The sequence below is a fragment of the Balaenoptera acutorostrata genome, chromosome 10 (genome assembly GCF_949987535.1).
Source record: "Balaenoptera acutorostrata chromosome 10, mBalAcu1.1, whole genome shotgun sequence".
Classification (NCBI taxonomy): Eukaryota; Metazoa; Chordata; class Mammalia; order Artiodactyla; family Balaenopteridae; genus Balaenoptera; species Balaenoptera acutorostrata.
This window is the reverse complement of record NC_080073.1, coordinates 40450740-40477245: the sequence shown is the minus strand read 5'-3', so window position 1 is coordinate 40477245 and position 26506 is coordinate 40450740. Positions and strand designations below refer to the sequence as shown.

At 38.9% G+C, this 26506-nt stretch overlaps 1 protein-coding gene across 1 annotated transcript in view; it reads right to left on the bottom strand.

Moving 5' to 3' along the window:
• Positions 1–26289, bottom strand: part of MAP4 (microtubule associated protein 4) — a 109781-nt gene extending 83492 nt beyond the window's left edge. The window contains 2 exon segments of the mRNA XM_007168824.2: positions 9245–9313; positions 26048–26289. Of these exon segments, the coding sequence (XP_007168886.2) occupies positions 9245–9313; positions 26048–26270 (292 nt within the window). The 5' untranslated portion in view covers positions 26271–26289.
• Positions 26290–26506: the final 217 nt, after the last annotated feature.

The following is a 26506-nucleotide window of genomic DNA, read 5'->3' as shown; positions in this document are numbered from 1 at the left end:
TTTGTGTTTCTCTTTCCAACTTACTTCACTTACTATGATCATCTCTAGGTCCATCCATGTTGCTGCAAATGGCATGATTTCGTTCTCTTTTACGGCTCAGTAATATTCCATTGTATATATGTACCACATCTTTATCCATTCATGTGTCAATGGACATTTAGGTTGTTTCCATGTCTTGGCTATTGTAAACAGTGCTGCTATAAACACAGGGGTGCATGTATCTTTTTGAATTACAGTTTTGTCTGGATACATGCCCAGGAGTGGGACTGCTGGATCATATGGCAACTCTATTTTTAGTTCTTTAAGGAGCCTCCATACTGTTTTCCATAGTGGCTGCAGCAACTTACATTCCCACCAACAGTGTAGGAAGGTTCCCTTTTCCCCCATACCCTCTCCAGCATTTGTTATTTGTTGACTTTTCAACGATGGCCATTCTGACCAATGGGAGGTGGTAACCTCACTGTAGTTTTGATTTGTGATAATTAGCAATGATGAGCATCCTGAAAAAGCACTTTGAATCTTCTACCAGTGACTGATATTTCCCTACCGTTGCTGGAAGTTCATAGTTGGAATAATCATTTGTATACATCCTCTTATCCACACCCCAGAATTTTTCACAAGGCATTAATCCTTGAACAATGTAAAAAGCATATAAAAATTAGTATTATTCAAATTTCTCCTTAAAACATTACAATGGGAGCCCTAAAATATATGAAGCAAAAACTAACAAAATTGAGAAATAGATAATTCATCAGTGATTGTTGGAGACTTCAATACACCACTTTTAATACTGGATAGAACAACTAGGAAGAATACCAACAAGAAACAGAAGAACCGAACAATATTATAAACCAAGCAGACCTACCAGACATTTATAGAACACTCCACCCAACAACAGAAGAACATACATACACATGGAACATTCTCTAGGACAGACCATATGTTAGGCAATAAAACAAGCCTGAATATATTCAAAAGGATTGAAATTACACAAAGTATGTTCTCCAACCACCATGAAATGAAATTAGGAAATGACAACAGTAAGTAATTTGGGAAATTCATAAATATGTGGAAATTAACAACACCCTCCTAAATCACCAATAGGTCAAAGAAATCACAAAGGATATTAGAAAATACTTTGAGATGACTGAAAGTGAAAACACAACACTTAGGAAAACCAAAACTTATGAGATGCAGCTAAAGCACTGCTCAGAGGGAAATTTATATCTGTAAATACCTACAATAACAGGGAAGGAAAAAAAAAATCCCAAGTCAATAACATAACCTTCCACCTTAAAGAACTAGAAAAAGAAGAGCAAACCAAACCCAAAGCAAGCAGAAGGAAAGAAATAACACAGATTAGAGAGGAAATAAATGAAATAGAGAAATGAAATAAAAAAGAGAAAAACAGAGAAAACCAAAGTTGACTCTTTGAAAAGCTCAATGAAACTGACAAATCTTTAGCTAGACCGATCAAGAAAAAGAGAGATGACTCAAATTACTCAATTCAGGAATAAAAGAGAAGACATCAACGCCAATGTTACAGAAATAAAAAGGTTTCTAAAGGAACACCAAAAACTACAGTATGTCAACAAAATACATAACCTAATTGAAATGGACAAACATTTCTAGAAAGATAGAAATTACTGAAACTGATTCATAAAGAAAACATTAGGATGGAAAATTCCAAAACTAAAATTGTGGTTGGTTACACAGTTTCTAACAATTAGGCTTGGAAATTAGTTCCATGATAGATGGAGTTGAGTCAAATTTCCCAGTATAGAACTCAAAGATCTCATATTCCATGATAAAGTACAGGCAGACAAATCTTTTGTTGAATTAACCTCTTGGTTAATTGGACACCACTTGTGCCCCCTGCCTCTCAACCTTTAAATCCCACCCAATAGGACTAAGCTCTCTTTGTCCACAGCAGTGACTAAGTTAGTAATACTTTACTGTATTGGTTTTTCATCTTTCCGTTTTCACTTTTTTCAGTCTCCCACTCTTGTTTCCTGAGATCACTTCTCAAAATAAACTACCTACATGCAAAACCCTTGCCTCAGCCTAGATTTTCTCCCAGAAAATAGTGCCTAAGAAAGGCTTTAAATAGGCCTTCAAACTTCCGTTCCTTCCGACTACCTTTCTGATGATTAGTTAGCACTTAAGAAGATCCACTGAGACATGACACTGTGGTAGAAAGAGCACAGCACTTCTTCCCAGACTGGGTACAGCCTGGAGCTCTCTTATTAACCTAAGTTCAACCTCTTCACATGAAAAATGGATACTGTTATCCATTCAAAAGCACTTTACAAACGCTAATGTGTTATACAAATGACAGTTATCCTTATTACCAATGAGATGTATCAGGCAGAAGAATCTGTTCATATCTAGATTCAGGTAAAAATACAAGATCAACTTATAGTAGCTTTGTGTGAATGTTAGTTCTATGAGTAAAAATCTTCTGATCTCTGATAGAGTGTGGCTCTATCTACAATGCTTTAGTTTTTCTTAGAAAGGAGAATGTATTCGTATATTACTTACAGAATTACAAATAAAAATAGAAAATATTCTATATCAACAAATGCCTTTTGACATAGGGTAGAGTATCATTCCACAAAGAGAAGCAAATCATATAAACGAGATTACCGTTTAAAAGTATTTCAGAATTATGGACTCACTCAAAGCTCAGGAAGAAGCTATTTTGTTTCATTTAACACAAAACTCCAACAGAAATAGAAATCGAATGGCTCACAGTATAATTAAATGCTTTGCTTAGATGAAGGTTCTTAAGCTCAGTCCCTGAGCTGGTTTCAAGGGAGTCCTAAACACCCTAGAAGTAAATATAACATGTTGCGTTAATGGGTACATGTGGATTTTTCTGAGAAGTTTTATATTTTTACCAGAAAACAATAAACCAAAAAAAAAAACTTTAATGGTATTTTACTGGTATATTTCCAAAATGCAATGCATATCTGAAAAAAGAAAGGAAAAAAAAAAACTAAAGCTTTGTTTTCAGGATTTGAGGAGGGGCAGGGGGAATGGCTGCCTTGCTGTGTCTACATCTAGGAACACAGTGTGCAGCTTTATATGTTCAGGCTTCATTTACGAGCTATAATGTCAGCATATGGGTTGGTTACAATAGCTGTTCAGAAACTCTAACATTACAGATTTTTCTGTTAAGATTTCACATTTTTGATGCCTTAAATTTTGCCTAATACAAAATCCTTTGCATTCCATCTGATGATACAAGTGACAGGGATGAAACACCTAGGATACTTTCTGTGTCATGACATTCTAACAAAGCAGTTTTACTGTTTCACTGCTGTGCTGACCTGAGGGAATGATAACACATCCCATTCAGAAGAGTTATCACAATAAAAAGCCATCGACTCTGATCACAATGGAAACCACTAGTAACACTGCCATTTGTGGAGCACTTAGTGTATTGCATCTAGCCCCAGTGTAAATAACAGCAATTTGGCTCCATGGCAGCAGAGAGGTTTATTTGTGGTTAAGTCTTGTTAAGCCTTCACTGTAATGAAAACAGCATCAAAATAAAATGGAGGATAATCCAGTTTTACCCATGACTTAGAAATAAAACTAACACTCTGTTCCTGCCCCACCAGTCCTGTGTCTTTGTCCAGAACCCTCTCTAGCCTCCCAGCCCCACCATATTACCAGGCCAACAAGGAGGAAGAATCCACCTGAAGCCGGGTTTCATCTCACTTTCATCAAAATGAATACACTAACAAAACCCAACAGTTGTTCCCATCACCAAAAGTTTAATCCTAAGGTAACTATAAGGTTAGTCAAGATTGAGAATTATTCTTTACAGTACTTAAATTATTGCGCTTCAAACCTAAGAATAGATTATTGAGCTCTCTTAATGAAAAGAAACCTAAGAACATTTAATAGAGCTTTCTTAATAAAAAGAAATGTTTGCCAAGCTAAAAAAGTTCTTTATGCCATGCAAATTACCTTAGGTATTCAGTCTTTTCAACATCTTAATTCAGTCAACATACTGCGTTTGCAAATCTATCTACTGTAAAGACACACTAACCCAGAATGGCTAGGAAATTGGGCATTCCATTGAATTCTTCCCAGATACAGCCTACTAGATTATCAAACAATAAGGTTACAAAATTAAAATGTTATTGAATGTAACACGTTTTATATATTAATTCAAAAGGCATTTTAGGAAGACTGTGAATGTGAATTTTAATCGGACTAAACAAAACATAAGTGTAGTGTTAGAAAGTATCTAACAGTAATTGATACGCCATGGAAACTGTCTTGGAATAACTTCTTATTGCTACTCTGCCAACTGTCTTTCTCATCAGATGCTATAAAATATCAAATAGTCATTTGGGCTTCTTAACTCTTACAGATTCCAGATAAAAGGGAGTTCACTCTGATAATCCAAAGTGACAACGTAAGTGAAGGTGCCTGGCAAAAAGTAAAAAGCCCATATAATTATGGAATTACTATGAATCGTATTAGAAGCTTTGTTAGACCAAGAGCTCATGTCTCAAGGGTCTTTATTTACAAAACTCATGTTTTGGTCACATTATACTTCAATAATTAAGACCCCAACCAAAATCCAGTCCATACGGTGTTGGTGTAAGATGTTTATTAGTGTAATTTATTTAGCACAATGATCACATTAAAATGTCCCAATATACAAAACTGTTGAAATCTAAAGTCACAAAAAATACAAACTTAGGTGAGTGAATAAAGTTATAAAAATATTATTTAAAAACAAAGTTCTACATCTTCAACATTGGGCCAAAGAAGGAAAAAAACAAGAGAGAGAGAGAGAAAGAGAAAGAGAGAGATTGCATATAAGAAACAACACATTTCAATAGCGCAACCCTGACCGGTCTTGGCTGCCTCACCAGTGAGATCCTGGGCCACTGGGTGTGACCATGATGGCAATACAGCATTTCATTGCAGGACTGGCTACTTCATATGAAGCTCTATGTGAAACGTTACATTTATTTCCTTCAAAATGAAACATCCAAGTGAAACAGAGCTAACAATATACACTAAATTTTAGCTGGCTGATAGTAGAAATTTTCAACAATTCCATAAATTCAAAAAGAAACATATTTGGAAAAAAACAAATTTCAAAGAGAAATAAACAAGACAAAATGGAAATTAAAATGGAATAAATCAATGTCAATAATGAAGTGTGAGTGTATGTTTCTGACCACAGCTATACCACAGGGGTCACACCCAGGCTTTTCTACCCACCTGTCACCTAGACAAGCTGCAGAGATTAGTTAGAAGTGATAGAAAGATGTCAAGCATGATTTTTTAAAGTTAGCACTAACAGCTGTGAAAAGTTCCTTGGCTAGAAAAAAAAAAGGCACAAAAAAACATATGAAACAACTACATACCAAATGAAAAGAGCTATGTTTTATTTGATGGTGTGCTCTCCTATGGTATTTTTCATATTTTTCTCCTTTGCTAAGAGTTTTCATATTTACCAACTGCTTAGAATGTTAGCATAAGCACTTCCCTCTAAAATGTGCCTCCCTTAGTGTCTTCTCTCCAGAACCCACAGAAGGAATTCCTGGCAGACAAACAAACCCTTGTTACCACAGGAGGGAACGTTTCCTAAATTCCAGAAGTCATTGCAGGGTCTTGGTTTAAACTTTCATAATATTCTAACTTTCCCATCCCCAAAGTAGTTTTGTATCAGGGGATCTAAAACAATGTACATCTCAAATCTTCCTGAGAACATGGTGGCAAATATTTAATCTGAAATAATCAGTAGCTTAGTGATTATACAACCTGCAAAGTCAGTAAGAGGATAGAAAATTTTGAAGAGTATCTCACATTCCAGATCTTAAACCAGAACTCCTCTACAATTTCAAAACACGGCCCATGTTTTATATTCTATTTCTAAAAATCCAATCAAAGCTTATCATTTGAAAAGTTCCACAGTATTTGTCCCAGATGGTTTCAGATTTTTTTAGCTTTTAGTTTGGGAAAATGAGGAATGAGAAAAACAAAGTCCTACTGGGACAATCCTCAGAATGTGTGAAAGTAAATCCCAAGGTTCGTGGTAAAGGACTTGACACACAGGTATTTATATGTGACCCACCAATCCCACCTCAGGCTGCACGAAGGCACCTCCACAGTTCATAGGGAGGCTAACACTGAACAGAGCTCCAGGAGTCCAGTCAGATAATCATTTCATTAGAAACCTAATAATTGGTTGTAGTTCTTCAATGTGTTGCAATTTAACATCATTCTCAGGTTGCTACAGAAAAAGTTATTTTCTATCTGTATCAACATCCCAGTATTTAACAATACAGGATTCCATTTTCCTTAACTTCCCAATTATTACCTTGATAGTTCATGATCATGTTAAGAAATTTGGGATATGAAATTCCACACACAATAATAAGGCTGTCAAATTTTCAGAATCTAAGCCTGGAAAAATAGATCATAATTTCGTAATAGAAACAATTTCAGCCCAAGTTGCAAATAACAAAGGATGATTTCATTTTGGGAAATATTTTTCAAAGTTTAATCAGAACTACTCTAAATTAGAAAACTTTAAATTAAAATAGCTATCATTATTCAGATGTTAGTAAGGTAGAGAGAAACATAGGTAGCCTGAAAGATGAATCTACCCTAAAAGCGAGCTCACAGAGGGAGGGAGGAGGGAGAGAAGAAGGGAGGTTCACGGCAGTGCTGGTGGCCTCGATCCCTTTATGAAAGCACACCTTCTCATTTGCTGCTACATTACCCTGATTCAGGTTGAAGATCTGAAAACCAAATGAAAAAGGCCAACTAAAAATGTTTAAAGAAAAGAAAAATGTGAGACTGAACTAAATAAAAAAATGAGTTTTAAAAGAGAACAAGAAATAAAAGACATTAGATGACCTTTATAAAAATACTAAAATTAAAAAGAATTCATCTGGTACTTTGTGCTCACAAAGGGAAACGAGGTTCCATCAAGCCCTGCGGAGCACAAAAGGAAGCAGGTGGTTTGCTCAGGCATCGGCAGAAATGGGCCCCGAAGAACTACCCTCAGCTTCTTCTATATCGTGTCCAGGAAGGAAAGCAAAGCTCTGCAAAATGCTGAAGGTTTTACAAGTGTAACGGTGCTTAGGAAAGATCACTGGTCTGGTGTTGCAGCAGCCCCAGTGTTGAGAGACACGCTAGGCTTCTAGGAGGAGAAAAATAGAAAGAGAGGAAGAAGTAGGAAAGGGAAGGAAAGGGTGGAAAAGCACAGATCATTAGTAAACAGCAAGTTCAACATTGCAAGATGCTCATAAACCCTTTATACACTGTCAGCAGAGCGGGTCTGCTCTTACGACTATAGATAACACCCTGAAGGAAACAGAAGTGGGAATTTTCAAAAGAGCACGGAGCTACATGCTCCAGTTAGTGATGGCCAAATTAGAATGATGTCACAACATGCTCTGAAAACATGCACTCTTGGCCCCCTCCCTACTCCTTTCCACCCCCAATGAAACATGCATATTTTCAGTAAAGCACCTGCTTTAATATAGTCAAGAGGTCAGGTTGGGAACACAACATTTCCCCAGGTGTGCAAACTATATTCTACACGATGGTGGAGAGGTGTCCAAGAGCAGAAAGACCTGCTCTCATAATGGCACTGGGCAGTTCATAAACAGCTGGGTTCTTTTTTGCAGCCAGAGAACTGAAGTCTTCAAACAGTAAGGGCCAGGCTGCATGTTCTTCCTGTTCTTTTTTCCTGCACAACTAAGCTGTGGCAGTGGGAAACAATTGCTACATAAAGTCTGAGTCTCCTCTGGTCAGACTGACATCCTGCTGGAGAAGAAACCTACTCTAGTGTGGTAGTCGTTTCCTTCCCGGATGAAAATGGCATTCATTCTTCCAAATGGCTAACCAAATCAATCCCTTCAAGCCTTTCCTTCCCCTAGCACTGCCTCCTCATTAAAGAAAGCTGAATTTATTCATTTTTTAAAAGTTTGTGTTCAAGCTTCTTCTCCTTTCATCATGGGGATATTTCTACAAATATTTTCTTAAAACCAAAATTATATAGACCTTTGTTTTCAAAGCAGACACAGAAACAGTGAACACTACATACGAACTAAGATTACCAAAAAAAACAAAAAAAAAACAAAAAAATTTCAGTTCACAAAACTGGAAGATAAATAAGGTCACACTTCAGGTTGTTTCTAGCCTTTGAAGTAAAGAGTTCCTAATTAATGAGTTGCTAATAAGGATTTATTGTCACTGGGTAAAACTAACATTCACAACTAATAGAACCTAGTCATCAGTAAACCTAACATACAAAGATGTATACAACATTTCTAAAGGTCACAGAATAAAGAGTAAATCCTGGAATAACTGCTATTGCTAACAGAAGGCTTTTTGGAAGCCTTAGAAACTGAGAAATCCTATGGTGGCTCAAGGAAAGGCTTCTCAAGGCTGAGGTATGCGTGCAAGAAGAGGAACACAGACATGGCTAGCACTTGCCTCCCTGCAGTAATGTGAAGCAAACGTTATGCCCAGTTAAAAGTCTTTTCAGTTGGGTCAACAGTATCAGCCTGATTGTGCACTTAAGCTAATTAAGTGCAGTTATTTTTAAAAATTCAACATGGCTCTCATATCAGCTACCTAAACAAAGATTTACATAGTATTGTACATCCCTGTGGACCCTGCTACTGCTTCAAGAATTTTGCTCACTGCAAAGACACTGGGGGAACCCACAGGAGCTCAGTGTTAGCCCTGGTAATGGGCTAGGCATCAGAGACAGATTTCAAAAGTAACAGTTAAGGGAAAAATAAAGGAAAAACAGACTGAGGGCACAACAGAAAGGAAAGAACTTTTAATTTCCAGCTCACAAGTTTCCTAACATTGAGCCATGGAAAGCAAACTGAGTGCAGTGTGCATTCAGGGATGAGACCTGCCCAAAGAAATGTAGCAGCCAAAGGACTCCATTATAACATTTTTTTGATGGTCATTCTGCATCAAAAGCATATTGTTAAGATTGATCCAGCTCCTATGTGGTACAACTACAAAAGATATTCAAGGAATGTCAAATGAAATTCTCTCTTTCCATTGTTGGAAATGTTATGGGGCAGATGCCCTGGGTTTAAATACAACCACCAAGAACAAGAGTACCCTCAGAAATAATCTATATGCTTCCACTAACAATCTTCCTCAAAGGAGCTGATCAAGGTGTTTACTGTGACTGTTTCACCCACACATTTGGGGACTCCTGGGAATCACTTACCAGTGGCATCATTCCCTTCTATTCCGTGGTCACCGTTGGCAAGCACTGTTGCTTGAGAAGATGAAGTACCTGCAATGACCACAAAGAATAATTACCCGCTGTGACAGATAGAAAAATGAAAAACAGACACAATTACTGTCTAACTAGTAGAATTTTTGTCACTCTTCATAGTATTAGCTTAAAGCAGATAAAATCTGTCCAAAATTTAAAGATCCAATAAAAGGAAATCCAGGGCTTCCCTGGTGGCGCAGTGGTTGAGAGTCTGCCTGCTAATGCAGGGGACACGGGTTCGAGCCCTGGTCTGGGACGGTCCCACATGCCGCGGAGCAGCTGGGCCCGTGAGCCACAATTACTGAGCCTGCGCGTCTGGAGCCTGTGCTCCGTAACAAGAGAGGCCGCGATAGTGAGAGGCCCGCGCACCGCGATGAAGAGTGGCCCCCACTTGCCGCAACTAGAGAAAGCCCTCGCGCACAGAAACGAAGACCCAACACAGCCATAAATAAAAATAAATAAATAAATAAATAATTTTTAAAAATGTTATAAAAAAAAAAAAAAAGGAAATCCAGAAACACAGAACAGAACTGAGTCATTGATTTCTATGGCATCCAAACTCTGATAAGCACCACGACTACAGGAGAAGCTTTCCTAATACCAAGTCTAAGTCTTTCCTGCTCTGTACATTGTCAAAGGTTACTATTATACTCAATAAAACCATCATGAAGCACCACAGGTTTAGAACCTGTGATTCAAGCCAAATGGTCCAAGGATACAGAGCCGCTTAAAACAACCCCCATGTGGGACTTCGTTGGTGGTCCAGTGGTTGGGAATCCACCTTCCAATGCAGGGGATGCGAGTTCAATCCCTGGTCAGGGAACCAGGATCCCACATGCCGTGGGACAACTAAGCCCACGCACCACAACTAGAGAGCCCATGAGCTCTGGAGCCTGAGTGCCACAACTAGAGAGAAGCCCGCGTGCTGCAACAAAAGATCCCGCATGCTGCAACACAGCCAAATAAATAAATATTAAAAAAAAAAAAACAACCAACAACCACCACCCATGTAGAAAGTCCAGGGCACCATCACTGCTCCTGTACATGAGGATTACCTGGAAGTCACCAGCAGCACTTCTGGAAGCAGAGGGCTTTTTTTTTTTTTTTTTTTTTTTTAAAGCTATCCTAATAGACTATAGTTGTATCTTATTTCCTAATAACTAAGGATGTTGAGCAACTTTTCATTTGTTTACTTGCCATTCTTTTATTTTCTTTGGTGAATTGAATGGTCAAATTTTTTGGACTATTTTTTTTAATTGGGTTATGTATTTTCTTATTATTGAATTTTGAAGATTCTTTATTGTTCTGAATACCAACCCTTATCAGATGAGTTCTGCAAATATATTCTCCCATAAATGTATTTTCCAAGAAAATACATCCAAGAAATGTATTTTTGTTTTCTTAACTGTGTCTTTTGAACAGCAAAAGCTTTCGATTTTGATAAAGTCTAATTTATCATTTTTTCCTTCATGCTTCCATGCTTTTGGTGGGATATCTAAGAAATTACTGCCTAACCCAAGGTCACAGGATTTTCTCCTATGTTTTCCTCTAGAAGTTTTATAGTTTTCATTTAGGTTTCCCATTGAGGTCTATGACACATTTGGAGTTAAATTTTTTACGTGGTATAAGATATGGGTCTATTCATATTTTTGTACATTGACATCTAATTGTTCCTTTACTCCACTGATTCCTTTGCACCTTTCTTGAAAATCAACTGACCATATTACGGGTAGGTGTTTCTGGACTCTCCTGTTCCACCAACCTATAAACTATCCATTTTGCCAGTACCACAATGTCTGGATTACTGTATTTGCATAAAGTCTTCAAATGATGTCACACAAGTCTTGCAAATTAGGTCTTTTCCAAAATTGTCTTGGTTATATTTTAGTGTCTTTGCTTTTCCATATAAGTTTTAGAATCAGTTGTTGATTTATACAAAAAAATCCTGATGGGATCTTGACTGCACTGACTGTATAGGTCAATTTGAGGACATATAAACTTTTCTGAAAGGCTCTGACGATATCTAACATTTCAGCAACCTGCCTAGCTCTGCAGTCAGCCTGCCAACCCAAGAGGTTCCTACAAATCACTCTTACTTAACAACCTCACAGGGATTTCCCTGGTGGCGTAGTGGTTAAGAATCCGCCTGCCAATGCAGGGGACATGGGTTTGAGCTCTGGTACAGGAAGATCCCACATGCTGTGGAGCAACAAAGCCTGTGCGCCACAACTACTGAGCCTGCGCTTCTAGAGCCCGCGAGCCACAACTACTGAAGCCCGTGTGCCTAGAGCCCATGCTCTGCAACAAGAGAAGCCACCACAATGATAAGCCTGTGCACTGCAACAAAGAGTAGCCCCCGCTCTCTGCAACTAGAGAAAGCCCGCGCACAGCAACAAAGACCCAATGCAGCCAAAAATAAATAAATAAATAAATTAATTAATTAATTTTAAAACAGATTAGGGAACTAAGTCAAATAATGCTGGGCTTCCCTGGTGGCGCAGTGGTTGAGAATCTGCCTGCCAATGCAGGGGACACGGGTTCGAGCCCTGGTCTGGGAAGATCCCACATGCCGTGGAGCAACTGGGCCCGTGAGCCACAACTACTGAGCCTATGCTTCTGGAGCCTGCGCTCCGCAATAAGAGAGGCCGTGACAGTGAGAGGCTTGCGCACTGCGATGAAGAGTGGCCCCCACTCGCCGCAACTAGAGAAAGCCCTGGCACAGAAACGAAGACCCAACACAGCCAAAAATAAATAAATAAATAAAGTAGGTGACTTTTTAAAAAAAAAATAAATAAATAATGCTTAGTTACCTTAGTAGGAAAAAAAAAAAACCACCTCACAGACATATTTTTCATGAGTCAAGTAAAAATCTAGAACATATGCTACTAAACTATAAAATGCAAGATTTTACTTTGGAAGACAGCAAACTACAATGTCCAAGCTTCTGGGTCCCACAAATCCAAGGCAGAAATCTTTCATATAAACTCACTGAAAAGATCATTCATTCTGTAATCTCAGGTAACAGAGGAACAACTAAAGAGAACCACCTAAAAGAACAAGGCAGACTGAAAAGAAAATATCAAGTAACTGTTAGAAGAGAGGAAAATAAAGGAATGAAAGATAACAGACTTTTATTAAATACCCAGTATGCACCATGCACCATGCACCATGCTAGGGTTTCACATATTGTTTTACTTATCCAGAGAGATAGAACAAATATGAGCTAGAACATATTTGGCTTAAATAAATTCCCTTTTACCCTCACACAGTAAGCTTATAAAATTTATTCTTCCTAGCTCAAGAAAGAATGCATATTTTCAAAAATCTGCCTCACATGAAAATGCAAATTGCAAAAAAATAAAATAAAATGCAGACTATAGGAAAATGCGAATTACAAAAATGATACCGTCTTCTGGCCATGAGAGTAATAAAATCTTTTTTTAAATTTGATAATAGCCTGTGTTGGCAAAGGTGTAGAAAAATGGGTAATCTGATACTCCACTGGAGGAATATAAATTGAAACAACTTTTTAATGAGACAATCTGGCAGTCTATCAAATTTTGAAATACCAGCTTAACTCAAGAATCCATTTTAGGTGCTGGAGAGGGTGTGGAGAAAAGGGAACCCTCTTGCACTGTTGGTGGGAATGTAAATTGATACAGCCACTATGGAGAACAATATGGAGCTTCCTTAAAAAACTAAAAATAGAACTACCATATGACCCAGCAATCCCACTACTGGCCATATACCCTGAGAAAACCATAATTCAAAAAGAGTCATGTACCACAATGTTCATTGCAGCACTATTTACAATAGCCAGGACATGGAAGCAACCTAAGTGTCCATCGACAGATGAATGGATAAAGAAGATGTGGCACATATATACAATGGAATATTACTCAGCCATAAAAAGAAATGAAATTGAGTTATTTGTAGTGAGGTGGATGGACCTAGAGTCTGTCATACAGAGTGAAGTAAGTCAAAAAAAGAAAAACAAATACCATATGCTAACACATATATATGGAATCTAAAAAAAAAAATGGTTCTGATGAACATAGGGGCAGGACAGGAATAAAGACGCAGAGGTAGAGAATGGACTTGAGGACACGGGGCGGGGGAAGGGTAAACTGGGACAAAGTGATAGAGTAACACTGACATATATACACTACCAAATGTAAGACAGATAGCTAGTGGGAAGCAGCTGCACAGCACAAGGGAGATCAGCCCCATGCTTTGCAACCACCTAGAGGGGTGGGATAAGGAGGGTAGGAGGGAGACGCAAAAGGGAGGAGTTATGGGAATATACGTATGCATATAGTTGATTCACTTTGTTATACAGCAGAAACTAACACAATATTGTAAAGCAATTATACTCCAATAAAGATGTTAAAAAAAAAAAGAATCCATTTTAGGTATGTAGTTCACAAAAAGACATACAACACACACAAATAATAAGAAAAGGTGTGGGGAAAAAAATATACCAAACACCACTGGTAACTGCTAAGGAATGTAGTGCAGGGAAACAGAGATGGGGATAAAAAGGAAGATTTTCACAGATGTAAAGTCCTGTTTTAACTGAGCACCTTAAATAGTGGATAGATAGCCAACTGAAGCACACAGGCCAGCTTCAACATACTATCACAAGCAGTTAGAAGCAGCAGGAAAGACTGCTAAAAAAATTAATAAAAGATCTATAAATCAAGAAGGGTACCCCCCCCCAGTGGAACAGAAATTACAACGAATATCCAAGAAAATGAAGCAAATAGACCACACTAAGGAGAAACCCCAGCCCAAAGAAGGCATAGGAACACAGGACTCCAAGATACTCTAGGCTTAGAGACAGCAGCGATGATGGGACTCAGTTAAAAGCTGTCAGGTGAGCCCTCACTTCCCCTATGCTTTCCTTCCCTCACCCCACAATAGTCAGCTTTGTGCCAAACCCAAGATGGGAACAGAGACTGAATGCTTTGGCACAAGAGGAAGCCAACGGGTGAATGGTGATACCCAGAGGAGTTGGGGGGGAGCCCTACACCACACCTGGCAGCACTGTCACACCCCTGTCAGAGGCAGGTGGTAGAAAACAGTCATGTTATCACAGGGACTCTCAAGTATTGCCAAATAACTGAGGAAAACTACTACCAAAAAAGAAAGGCATCACGTTCAAAGAGAATAAATGTCACCCAGCGAAACAATGTTGATACGGCAAATAGGAGACTTTTAAAAAGAAATATGCCATTTTCCTCATACGGATGAAAGAAAATATCACACATCTGTGAAACAAAAGCAAACCCCTAAACTAAGTGAATTATCTAATGACTAACAAATCCTTTCCAGGTTAGGTAGTTTTCAATTCTTTGCTTTTCCAAAATTCAAAGAGGTCATAATGTTTAATAATACTGAGTTATGGAATGCTTAGCATGTAACTCAAAGATCTGAAGACATTACCATAATAAAGCTTCCATTCCCACATGCTTAGCTGAGTGAATAAGGTTTTTTGGCTATTATTAGCTATAAAAACAATAGGACTAAATATTGTTAAAACCTTTCCATCCTAACAAAAAATAGTTATCCAGATTTATGGTCTAATCAAGGAAAATAATAGCCCCCATAATCTCATTAGAAAAACATTTCCAATCAGATTCAACTTTTATGGTTGTTAATAATTTGTCAAAAACAACTGTGATAAATGTGATCAACTGGGTACTACTAATATCGATAATTGTGATGATAAATCTCCTAATATCGATAATTGTGATGATAAATCTCCTCTGGACCAAGTTAATGCATAGGAGCCTTTGGTTACAGAAACTTTTTAAATTAAAATTTAAGTGTTTTTTTTTGATGTGGACCATTTTTATTTATTTATTTTTTATCTATCTATCTATCTATCTTTGGCTGCATTGGGTCTTCATTGCTGTGTACGGGCTTTCTCTAGCTGCGGCGAGTGGGTGCTACTCTTTGTTGTGGTGCGCGGGCTTCTCATTGCGGTGGCTTCTCTTGTTGTGGAGCACGGGCTCTAGGCACGCGGGCTTCAGTAGTTGTGGCTCACGGGCTCTAGAACGCAGGCTCAGTAGTTGTGGTGCACGGGCTTAGTTGTTTCGTGGCATGTGGGATCTTCCCAGACCAGAGATCGAACCCATGTCCCCTGCATTGGCAAGTGGATTTTTTTTTTTTTAACATCTGTATTAGAGTATAATTGCTTTACAATGCTGTGTTAGTTTCTGCGGTATTACAAAGTGAATCAGCTATATATCCCCATATCCCCTCCCTCCTGCGTCTCCCTCCCACCCTTCCTATGTCTAGGTGATCACAAAGCTCCAAGCTGATCTCCCTGTGCTATGCAGATGCTTCCCACTAGCTATCTATCTTACATTTGGTAGTGTATATATGTCAATGCCACTCTCTCACTACATCCCAGCTTACCCTTCCCCCTCCCCGTGTCCTCAAGTCCATTCTCTACATCTGCGTCTTTATTCCTGTCCTGCCCCTACGTTCATCAGAACCTTTTTTTTCTTTTTTTTTAGATTCCATATATATGTGTTAGCATACGGTATTTGTTTTTCTCTTTCTGACTTATTCAATCTGTATGACAGACTCTAGGTCCATCCTCCTCACTACAAATAACTCAATTTCGTTTCTTTTTATGGCTGAGTAATATTCCATTGTATATATGTGCCACATCTTCTTTATCCATTCATCTGTTGATGGACACTTAAGTTGCTTCCATGTCCTGGCTATTGTAAATAGAGCTGCAATGAACATTGTGGTACATGACTCTTTTTGAATTATGGTTTTCTCAGGGTATATGGCCAGTAGTGGGATTGCTGGGTCATATGGTAGTTCTATTTTTAGTTTTTTAAGGAAGCTCCATACTGTTCTCCATAGTGGCTGTATCAATTTACATTCCCACCAACAGTGCAAGAGCGTTCCCTTTTCTCCACACCCTCTCCAGCATTTATTGTTTGTAGATTTTTTGATGATGGCCATTCTGACCGGTGTGAGGTGATACCTCATTGTAGTTTTGATTTGCATTTCTCTAATGATTAGTGATGTTGAGCATTGGCAGGCGGATTCTTAACCACTGCGCCACCAGGGAAGTCCCAAGACCTACCACTTTAGTTTGCAGACATTCATTACTTGTTAGTCTGCATATTAACATAACCCAAACCTGAACGAAATGATTCTAGTTCAATAACAGATAAAATGACTTCAATTCAGTTTAACGAGCAATGATTGTATATCTACCATGTGCCAAGAGCAGTGATCTCTCTTTAATGCATATCTGACCAAGTTTCCCAGTCCCACCTTATCTCCCCACAGACTGTGAGACTCTGCATGATGTCACTGGATGTGCTTCTCCATGGTTCCACCCTGTCACTTGTCTCACTTGTCATTGTGACCTCTGGTTTCTTATCACTGAGCAACTTGAGGTTGCTGGTACACTTTGAACTATTCTGTGCCTCTTTGCTTTTCCTAAATGTGTCATTCTGCAGGAATATAGAAATAAACAAAACACTATCCCTACTCTAGAGTAGCTTAAGTGTGAGACAACAGATAGCTTAACTATGACCTTACAAGTGCCATGAGAAAGGAAGGTTCAAGGAAGAAAGGCACTTACCAAGGGGAAAACGAAAGATAAAGGGTGTTGTGGGAGAAGATGGGAGAGGGAAGTCAGGGAATGTTCTTGGAAGATTACATCTAAACCCATTCGTAAAGGATTTTTTGTAGAAGACCACTTTTAGCCAATGCTTTATCATCAACCTCCAGATGTGTATCTTTAGCCCAGAACTCTCCTCTCAGTTCCAGACTCTTTTATCTAGCTGCCTACTGCTCTTGACTAGGTATCTTCTCCACTATCAGATAAGCTGAAATTCTTACCTTTCCCTCAAAATCTACTCCTTTTACAGCCTTCCCAATCTCACAAGATGATAATTCCTTCCTTTCAGTTGCTCAGGCCAAAACCTTGAGTCATCCTGGATTCATCCTTGGCAATGTAAAGTCTTATACCTTCAAAGGAGCAGTTGGGTGACATGGTGTGGGTTAAAGTCAGATGGGAGTGGGTTCAAGGGAGAATGAAAGGGGGGCTTCCCTGGTGGTGCAGTGGTTAAGACTCCGCGTTCCCAATGCAGGCGACCCAGGTTCAATCCCTGGTCAGGGAACTAGATCCCACATGCATGCCACAACTAAGAGTTCGCATGCCACAACTAAGAGTTCGCATGCCACAATTAAGAGTTTGCATGCCACAACTAAGACCCGGCAAAACCAAATAAATAAATATTTTTTTTAAAAAAAGAGAGAATGAGAGGAAAGGAATTGGGATTAGGGAGTAGATACACCTTTTTCAAAGAAGGAGCAGAATAAAAGAAAGTAAATGAGATGGACATAGACTGAGATAGGATTTTTTATGAAGGAAAAAATTATGGTATGTTTGATGCTGATGAATGGCCCAGTTGAAGACAGGAACTGATGATGCAGGAGACAGAGGAGACAATTGCTATAGCAGTACCCTTGAGTGAGAGCAATGAGCAGTTCACTGATGACAATAAAAGTAATACCAGAGTAAAGGGCACAGATAAAAGTAGTTTAGGAGATGGGGGGGGGGGGTGCATAAACTCTCTTTTGATTGAGTTTACTGATTATCTGTTCTAAAAGACATCAACTGAGAATATGAACAGGAAAGCAAGTGCTGGAGGTTTGAACAGAGAGAAGATGTGAAATAGCTGTCTAGGAAGGCAGAAGGTTTTATAAATTCGTATGAATTAGTAGCAGAGTCCTCAAGTACATGCTCTTTATGCAAATAAGACTCTCATTTACATTTCCTGAACATAATGTTTATAGGTCTAATAATTCTACCTTTTGATCTAAATAAGTGAACCTTTAGTTTTGAAAAACAGTTATCTATGAGACATTAAATCAATCAGAAAGTATGCATTCATGAAGATGGTAAGGGTTCACAGAAAGAACATGGGGTTTAAAAATCATAAGACCTGGGTTCAGGTTGTGGTTCTGTCACTATAAACTAAATGATCAAATGCAATTCCCTTGTGCTCCCTAAGCCTGAATAGCCTCACCTGAAAGACGGGATAATATCTACTTCCCATGGTCACCAAGAGGACTGAACACAATAACACTGGAGGCAGCACCGTGGCAATTGCACAGTGTTAAGTACATGTTAACTATTATTATTCTCATTGTTGTTTAACTGTAGATTGATCAACTATATTGACTTACCTATAGAACAACTATAGATTGTTGACTGTAGATTGATCACTAAACTACAAAGTAACCTCAAGAGAACACTGAAATTAATTTACTTTTGCCTTATATAAAACTCATTTAAATGACATTACCAGACTAGGTAATAACTGCAAGACTAAGAAATAAGCAATTTACCAGAATAAAATAAAAGCAACACAAGGTTAGAAGAAAATAAAAGGGAGACGGAGATTCTACCATACACATAACACCTAACGATCTCAAAATCTACGCTCAGAAGAGAAGAATAAAAACACTACAACACAAAAACAATTAGGTTTTAGAGTAGGAAAAAGCTTTGCATACTTCTCTGGAGATAAGGCTTGGGCTCTAATCATTGGAAATGATTATTAGACGTACCCTACTGGACGTACCCAGTAGGGTACGTCCTCATTCGAAAGGTGCTATACTGTCTTCTTTCTGATTTCCCAGAGGGACAGACTCCCATTTCATGAAGTGAAAACTTTCTCAGCTAAATACATACAGCACTGAAAACAACACAAGTTTTTTAAACTAATCACATGCTCTGAGATATAAGGATATTGAAATTTACTGTTTTTTTTTATCTCTTCTCCTGCAATCTCTTCTCTTTCCCAGCAGTGGGATTTCAGAGTCCCACTGCTGGCAAATCAATTTGGCAGAGAAGGGAAGTAGCAAGAAGGTGAGTGGGCATGTGTGCTGTGAAGAAGAGACCCACAGTGAGTGCGCTTTGGGCAAAATGGGGAGGATTCAGCATGGTCTCAATGCATGGCCTCCTTCTTGTGTAAAAGTCAGGCTTGTGCCAACATCGCCCTCTGGTGGCCAATGAAGGTAGTTACAAAGCTCCACAATAGAAAGCCCCAGTCAGTTGAACAATGAAAAGTTCTGTAGTATCTAGTTATCATCCTTCCCAGGACTTACTTAGGCCCTTTCTCCAGGATCAATGTTTCTCAGTCATGGACGTGCATCCAAGTCACTTGCAAAAAGGGCTTGTTAAAAAACAGATTGCTGGGACTTCCCTGGTGGCTCAGTGGTTAAGAATATGCCTGCCAACGCAGGGGACGCCGGTTCGAGCCCTGATCCAGCAAGATCCCACATGCCGTGGAGCAACTAAGCCCGAGCACCATAATTAGGGAGCCTGTGCTCTAGAGCCCACGCGCCACAACTACTGAGCCCATGTGCCACAACTACTGAAGCCCACGCACCTAGAGCCCGAGCTCCACAACAAGAGAAGCCACCGCGATGAGAAGCCTGCGCACAGCAACGAAGAGTAGCCCCCTGCTCTCCGCAATTAGAGAAAGCCCGCGTGCAGCAATGAAGAACCAACGCAGCCATAAATAAATAAATAAATATAAATTTAAAAAATAAAAAGCCAATTGCTGAGTCCTATCCCCAGCGTTTGCCTAAGAATTGCATTTTGAACAAGGTCCCAAGTGATACTGCTGGTCCAAGAACCACACTTTGAGAACCACTGTCTTAAGATTAAAACATTCTGTAGAAATAAGTTCTTAGCCTCCTGGAATGTTGGGGAGTAAGTATCCTCTCAATATCATAAGTGCTCTATCTAAGCACATGGAGTACAGAAAAATTAAGTGGCTTACCCACAAATTTGCCAACTATTTGTGTTTAAGGGTCAACAATATGTTAGATGTTCATTCAAACATCTGTGACAATGTTTTGAATGAACAAGAGTGACAGAAGTTATATTGTTACATCTAAGAGAAAGCTTCTGTCTTTTGTCTTCCTAGCCTTGAAAATAGAGCCATATAGAGCTGATATTGAACAAGTATTAGGAAGACAACATTTTTGAAGGAAAAAAAAAAAGTAATACATATGTTCTGAAAAAGTATCTTGAGAATTGTTTCCCAAGGAGACAGGCATTTTAGAAGAAGTTTAAAAACAGTTTCATTTCTAGGTATTTGGTTATTTAGGTATTTTATGGAGGCAATGCTATGGGAAAATACTTGTAGACGCACAACTAAATGGGGGTAAAATGGGAAAGAGTATAGTACAGAAGAGGTATCCCTAGCACCCACACTGTGAACTTGAAATACCATAGTTTCTTGGAGAAATCATTTTTTCCAGATTTGGGGCAAGAACTATACCTGGGGGGAAAAAAAGCAACATTTCCTACTTTGTGCTAAGTGCCATAAAGGCAGTCTCACTTTCCTTCCCCCTCATTTTAAAGCTAAGGGCAATTACAGTAGGTGTATAATAATTAAAAGAAATAAAAACACCATTGCCCAGAGAGTTCCATTATGTGTAACCCACTTAACTAACCTTTCTATATCTAGATGCAGGAAGCTGGTTGATAAATTTCCAGTAGTTGGCCTAAGTTAGCCTGCTGTAAAGTCATATCAAGAGCACCAGTGATGGGGCTTCCCTGGTGGCGCAGTGGTTAAGAAGGTTAATTACAGGTTATTCAAATATTTAAAGTATCAGCAGGAAAAATTTAATAATTTTTATAAGCAAAACAGTTTCTTAAAAACTCTCCTCCTCTTGGGTCAAGTTCATGGTACATAGATCAAGTCACCCAAGATGAACCACAAGAAAATCTACTGCTACCATCTCATTATCCTCACCCACCTAAGCTGAGTCCCAGGTGGTAGGAGCCACGCACAGCTAAAGGAAGATTTTAAATGAAAAGCAGCAAGCTTCCTCCACCTATGACTGATGAGGGTAAGTTAATGCGGATGGGAAGAGTATCTTAGCCATGACTCAAGTTATTAAAATATTTACTCTGTACCATTTCCTTTCTTCCAACTAAAGTGTTCCTTTTAGGTTAATCAAAGGACAAATAACTCCACTGACCATTACGGATTAAAAGAGAACAGACATTTCCATTTTCCATTAACGAATCCAATTTTTTTCTTGGAGTAAATATTTATACGGATATAATTTGATTTTAAACTCTCAATAATATTTCTTTTGATCATTTGTGGTTACCCTCCCACCCCCCAAATAAAGCACATATACAAAAAGCAGGAGTTCCTCTTCCACTCAGGCTACAGAAAGCCAGAAGAAATGTCACTCCCACCCTATCAACAACAAAAAACCCAGATCAACTACAAAATCGAACTCAACTACAACAACTCAACTACAAAAACAAACTCACCAGAGAGCTGAGGTTTTAGGGCAACCAAGTAGTGTGGAATCCAAAGAAAGACATTCCCCTCAAGGAGATATGGGAGGTAAGCAATAGTTCTCCTGTGTCTCACATGCCATGCAAGCAGGTGAGAAGAATTCAACTAAAGAGTTTAACGATTTGCTAAAGGCTAAGTGAAGGCTAGCGTGAGAGTAAAGGGTCCCTGGGATCCACAGACACAAAAGGAGTTCATACCCACTCGCAGGTTAGAAAGACTGGAGGCAGAGGGGGGACCAGAGAGCTGCTCTAGGTGGTGCAGACCTGGAAAAAGCTGCCACTAAAAGCAAAGGCAAGAAGCCCTGGCCCCCAGGACTCCTCTCTCCTACGCAAACAGAAGCTTTAAGCTGCTGGGGGAGGAGTATCAAACCCTGTCAGCCCCAGGGCCCGGGTGAAGACCCACCGCAGCTGGGGAAGAAGTTAACAAGAAAACCCCCTCTTACCCTAGGGGAGGAGCCAGAAAGAGTCCTAGCCCAGGATCCTATGCCAATACCTTTAGAAAACGCCAGCCATGTAAGAGGGATAGTGTGACTGAGAAAAAGACTCAACCACAAGACGCATGCACACAGGCCTGAGCCTAAACCAAGACCAAAAAACAAAAATAAAATAACTCCTGCCCGCTACCAGGCTATCCCTCTTCTGATAAGGGAGGGGAGAGCATGGAGAGAGATCCTTCTGAGACACAGGTGCACAGCAGGGCCAAAAGCTGGGAGTGGAACAAGAACTTTGAGAAAAGAACTTTTGAGAAAAGCTTTCCAGCACCTCAGTCCCTACTCTACACACCAGAAATGGAAGAATTTGAAGCCAGTAGTGCTCTGAAGATCATCATAGCAACAACAAAGCCCAACCCTAGCTCAGCCCTGGCCTAAATTGACTCAACCCTTTCAACCCTTTGAAAGTATTAATTAACTAGTAAAAGAAGAGAGTTGCCCATTGTTGGGTTGTACCCCGCAGGCCTACAAGGTCTGTGCTTGCCCAGCTCTAAAACTGAAGAAAGAGCCCAGAGTCAGCAACAGAGACATCAACGGTGTAATGGATGGGGGACCTTACACAGCTGAAGCAAGGTCCTGGAGCGACACCCCACCGTGTGCAGCAGACAGCAGGCAGGACATGGTAGCAGTCTTCACTGCCGGCGGGGGGTGGGGGGGACTACCAGTTATAGGAGAATTACGTCAGGTGGGTTCATTAGTTACCAGGGAAACCAGCAGAGGTGCACGCCCCTCACTACCCCTTTGATAAAAATAGTCACCAGCTGGGGCGGGGGCAAGAGTGTAGGAAGGTCGGGCATGTGAGTAGGGTACAGGTGAAGCAGGCACTGGTCAAGAAGGGGATGTACAGAGAGCAAGAGAACAGCCATCTTGAGTGGCCTGACCATACACTCATTTCCAGGCATAAATATTTTATTTCAGTCTCTACTGTTTTACATGTGAGGTCCAGCATTCACTCAAAAATTAAGATACACATAAAAAGTACCAGAAAAAAACAGTAAAGAGACAAAATAATCAGACTGAGAGATGACCCAGATGTTCAAATTACCAGACAGACATTTAAAATAATTATGATTAATGTGTTAAAGTCTATAGTGGAAGAGATAGAAATATGCATTAACAGATGGATAATTTCAGCAGAGAGATGGAAACTCTAAAAGTCAAACAGAAATGCTAGAAGTTAAAAACAGTAAAGATATTAAAGATAAAGAATGCCACTGAGTGCTCATCATTAGACTCAACGCAACCAGGAAAAAAATCGGGGAATTTGAAGATAGATGAAAAGAAAGTACCCAAAATGAAACACAGAGCATCCAAGGACTGTGGGACAATACTCAAAAATCTAACAAAAATGTAACTGGAATCCCAGAAGGAGAAGAGAGAAAGAAAGAGGCAAAGCACAGATCAAGCTCAGAGAAGCCAAGAAGGACAAATAACAAAATATCACCTAAACACAAGACATTCAAACTGAACAAAATATCACCTAAACACAACACGTTCAAACTGCTAAAAACCCAAGATAAAGATAGCCTTGAAGGTGGGGGGGGTGGGGGAGAACAGTGATCAAGATTGTAACAGATTTCCCATAGGAAACCATGCAAGTAGGACAACTAATTTTCTTTTAAATTACTGAAAGAAAAAAGTAACACAGAATAGACACGTAGCAAAAAGTACCTTCCAAAACTTAAGGTTTGTTTTTCAAATAAAACAAAGCTGAGATAATTCACTGCTAAGCAGATTTGTACTATAAGAGAAGAAGTGTTACAAGTTTTTCAGGCAGAAGGACTATGGTGCTAGACAGAAATTTGGGTCTATACAAAGAAATGAAGAATGCCCAAAACGGTAAAAATTAGAGTAAAGGTATATTTTTCCCGTGTTTTTATTCATTCTAAAAGGTAATTGACAAGCTAAAGCAAAAATAGTAACAAGGTAGGTAACTAACATAAGTCCAATTATGTGTATGACAATAACACAAAAAATGAAAGAGGAATTGGACATTTACTATCTTGCATGGAATTTTACAGTATACATGAAATGGTAGAATATTACTGGAAGGCAAACTGAAAGAAATTAACATACACAGTAAATTCTAGGTCAAATATAAAACAATTTTTAAAAGAAATATACATAATAAGCCAATGTTGGAGTTAAAACAATATTATAAAAAATATTCAGGGACTTCCCTGGCAGCACAGTGATTAGGAATCCACCTGCCAATGCAGGGGACATGAGTTCAAGCCCTGGTCTGGGAAGATACCACGTGCTGCAGAGCAACTAAGCCCGTGTGCCACAACTACTGAGCCTGAGCTCTAGAGCCCACAAGCCACAACTACTGAGCCCGCATGCTGCAACTACTGAAGCCCACGCGCCTAGAGTCCGTGCTCTGCAACAAGAGAAGCCACCGCAACGAGAAGCCGGCGCACTGCAACTAGAGAAAGCCCGTGCACCGCAACGAACACCCAACACAGACAAAAATAAAATAAATAAAATAAGTAAATTTTTTTTTAAAAAGCCTATTTTAGGTGGTTGCCAAAGGTGAGGGGTGGGCAAATGGGTGAAAGGAGTCAAAATAAATAAGATAAAAAATTTATAAAATAAGTCCTGAGGATACACTGTATGGCATGGTGTCTATAGTTAATAATAACACTGTACTATATTTGAAAGTTGCTAAGAGAGTAGATATTAGCAATTCTCATCACAAGAGGAAAAAAATTCAAACTGTATGTGGTGATGGATGTTAACTAGACTTGTGTCATCATTTCACAATATATACAAATATTGAATCATTATGTTGTATACCTGAAACTAATATAATGTTTTATGTCAATTATATCTCAATTTTTAAAAAATGCTTATTTTAGAAAAGAAATGTTTCAAATCAATGATCTAAGCTGCCACCTTAAAAAACTAGAAAAAGAGCAAATCAACTAAAAGTAAGCAGAATGAAGGAAATATTAAAAGATACAAGCAGGCACTGAAAACAGAGAGGACATGACAAGAGATCCTACAGACATTAAAAGAATAAGGTAATATTATAATTTTATCTCCATTAATTCGATGACTTAAAGGAAATAGACCAATTCCTTGAAAGATACAAAACACCAAAGCTCACTTGAAAAGATAGAAAACTTGAACAGTTCTGTATCTCTTAAACGAACTGAATTCCCAGTTAAAAACTTGACAGAGAAAACTCCAGATCCAGATGACTTCACTGACAAAGCCTGTCAAACATTAAAGAAAAAAACATCAATTCAACACAAACTGTTCTAGAAAACAGAACAGGAGGGAACACTTCCCAACTCATTCTATGATGTCAGCATGACCTCAGTTCTAAAACCGGACAAAGGCCTCACAAGAAAACAACAGACCAATATCCCACATGCACATAGATGCAAAAATCCTCAATCAAATGTTAGCAAATCTGACCCAGCAATATATAAAGACAGCAAATCTCCTTTAAAGGATTTAACCCATTTTTTAATCCTGACCTAGGACTACTCTCAAAGACAGGTGGCATCTGACTCTGTTCCAAATTGTCTTGGTATAAATACAGAATTTAAAGTATCTAACTTTACAAAGCTACTTTCAAAGAAAAGGCACAGCAGACAGTTTAATTTAGGAAATTAAGAGGCAAATTATATAGCAGTTGAGACATTACAGAAGAAACTTTAGGGTTAAGAGTAATCCACAGCTTCAAGAACACATACTCTACTGAAGGGTAATGAACCTACCTCCTTGGTTTCCAAGAAATTTAGATAAAGAGAAAGTTGCTAGTCTATACTAAAAAACTCAGTTCAGTTTCCTCAAAGGTTTCTAAGATTATGACCCAAAGCGTAATCCCTTATCTACTTTCTGAACCTATCTATCCAGTCTGGCTTAATTACTTACCTTCAGCCTGGCTAGTGTCTGAGCATGGTTTCTTCTTTGACTCCGAATTCCCGGTTTTCTCATCAACATCCAGGAGAGGAATATAGTCTGTTTTTCCAACAGTTTCTCCCACAACATCATCAAAGGCCTCTGCCTCCAGTGTGGCAATAAAGTCCCGTTTTATCTCTTCCTCAATTTCTGGAGGTGGCTCTGTTAATGCATCTGCAAGACTGAGGTCTGCCATTCTGCACCACTGCAACTGCCTGGTTAAGGGGGGAAAAAATGTTTCATATGATGAGAACTGCAAAGGGAAAAACATTCCTAGAAACTCTTGTCATCATTTTTAACAAAAAAGGAATTAAAATCTAAAATTTTAGAGCTAAAAGAGACTCCCCCATTTTATAGATTAGAAAATCACAGCTCCGTAACAGTCTTACCCAAGGTAAACACTTTTTCTTGCATCTCTGGGAGGTAAACAGA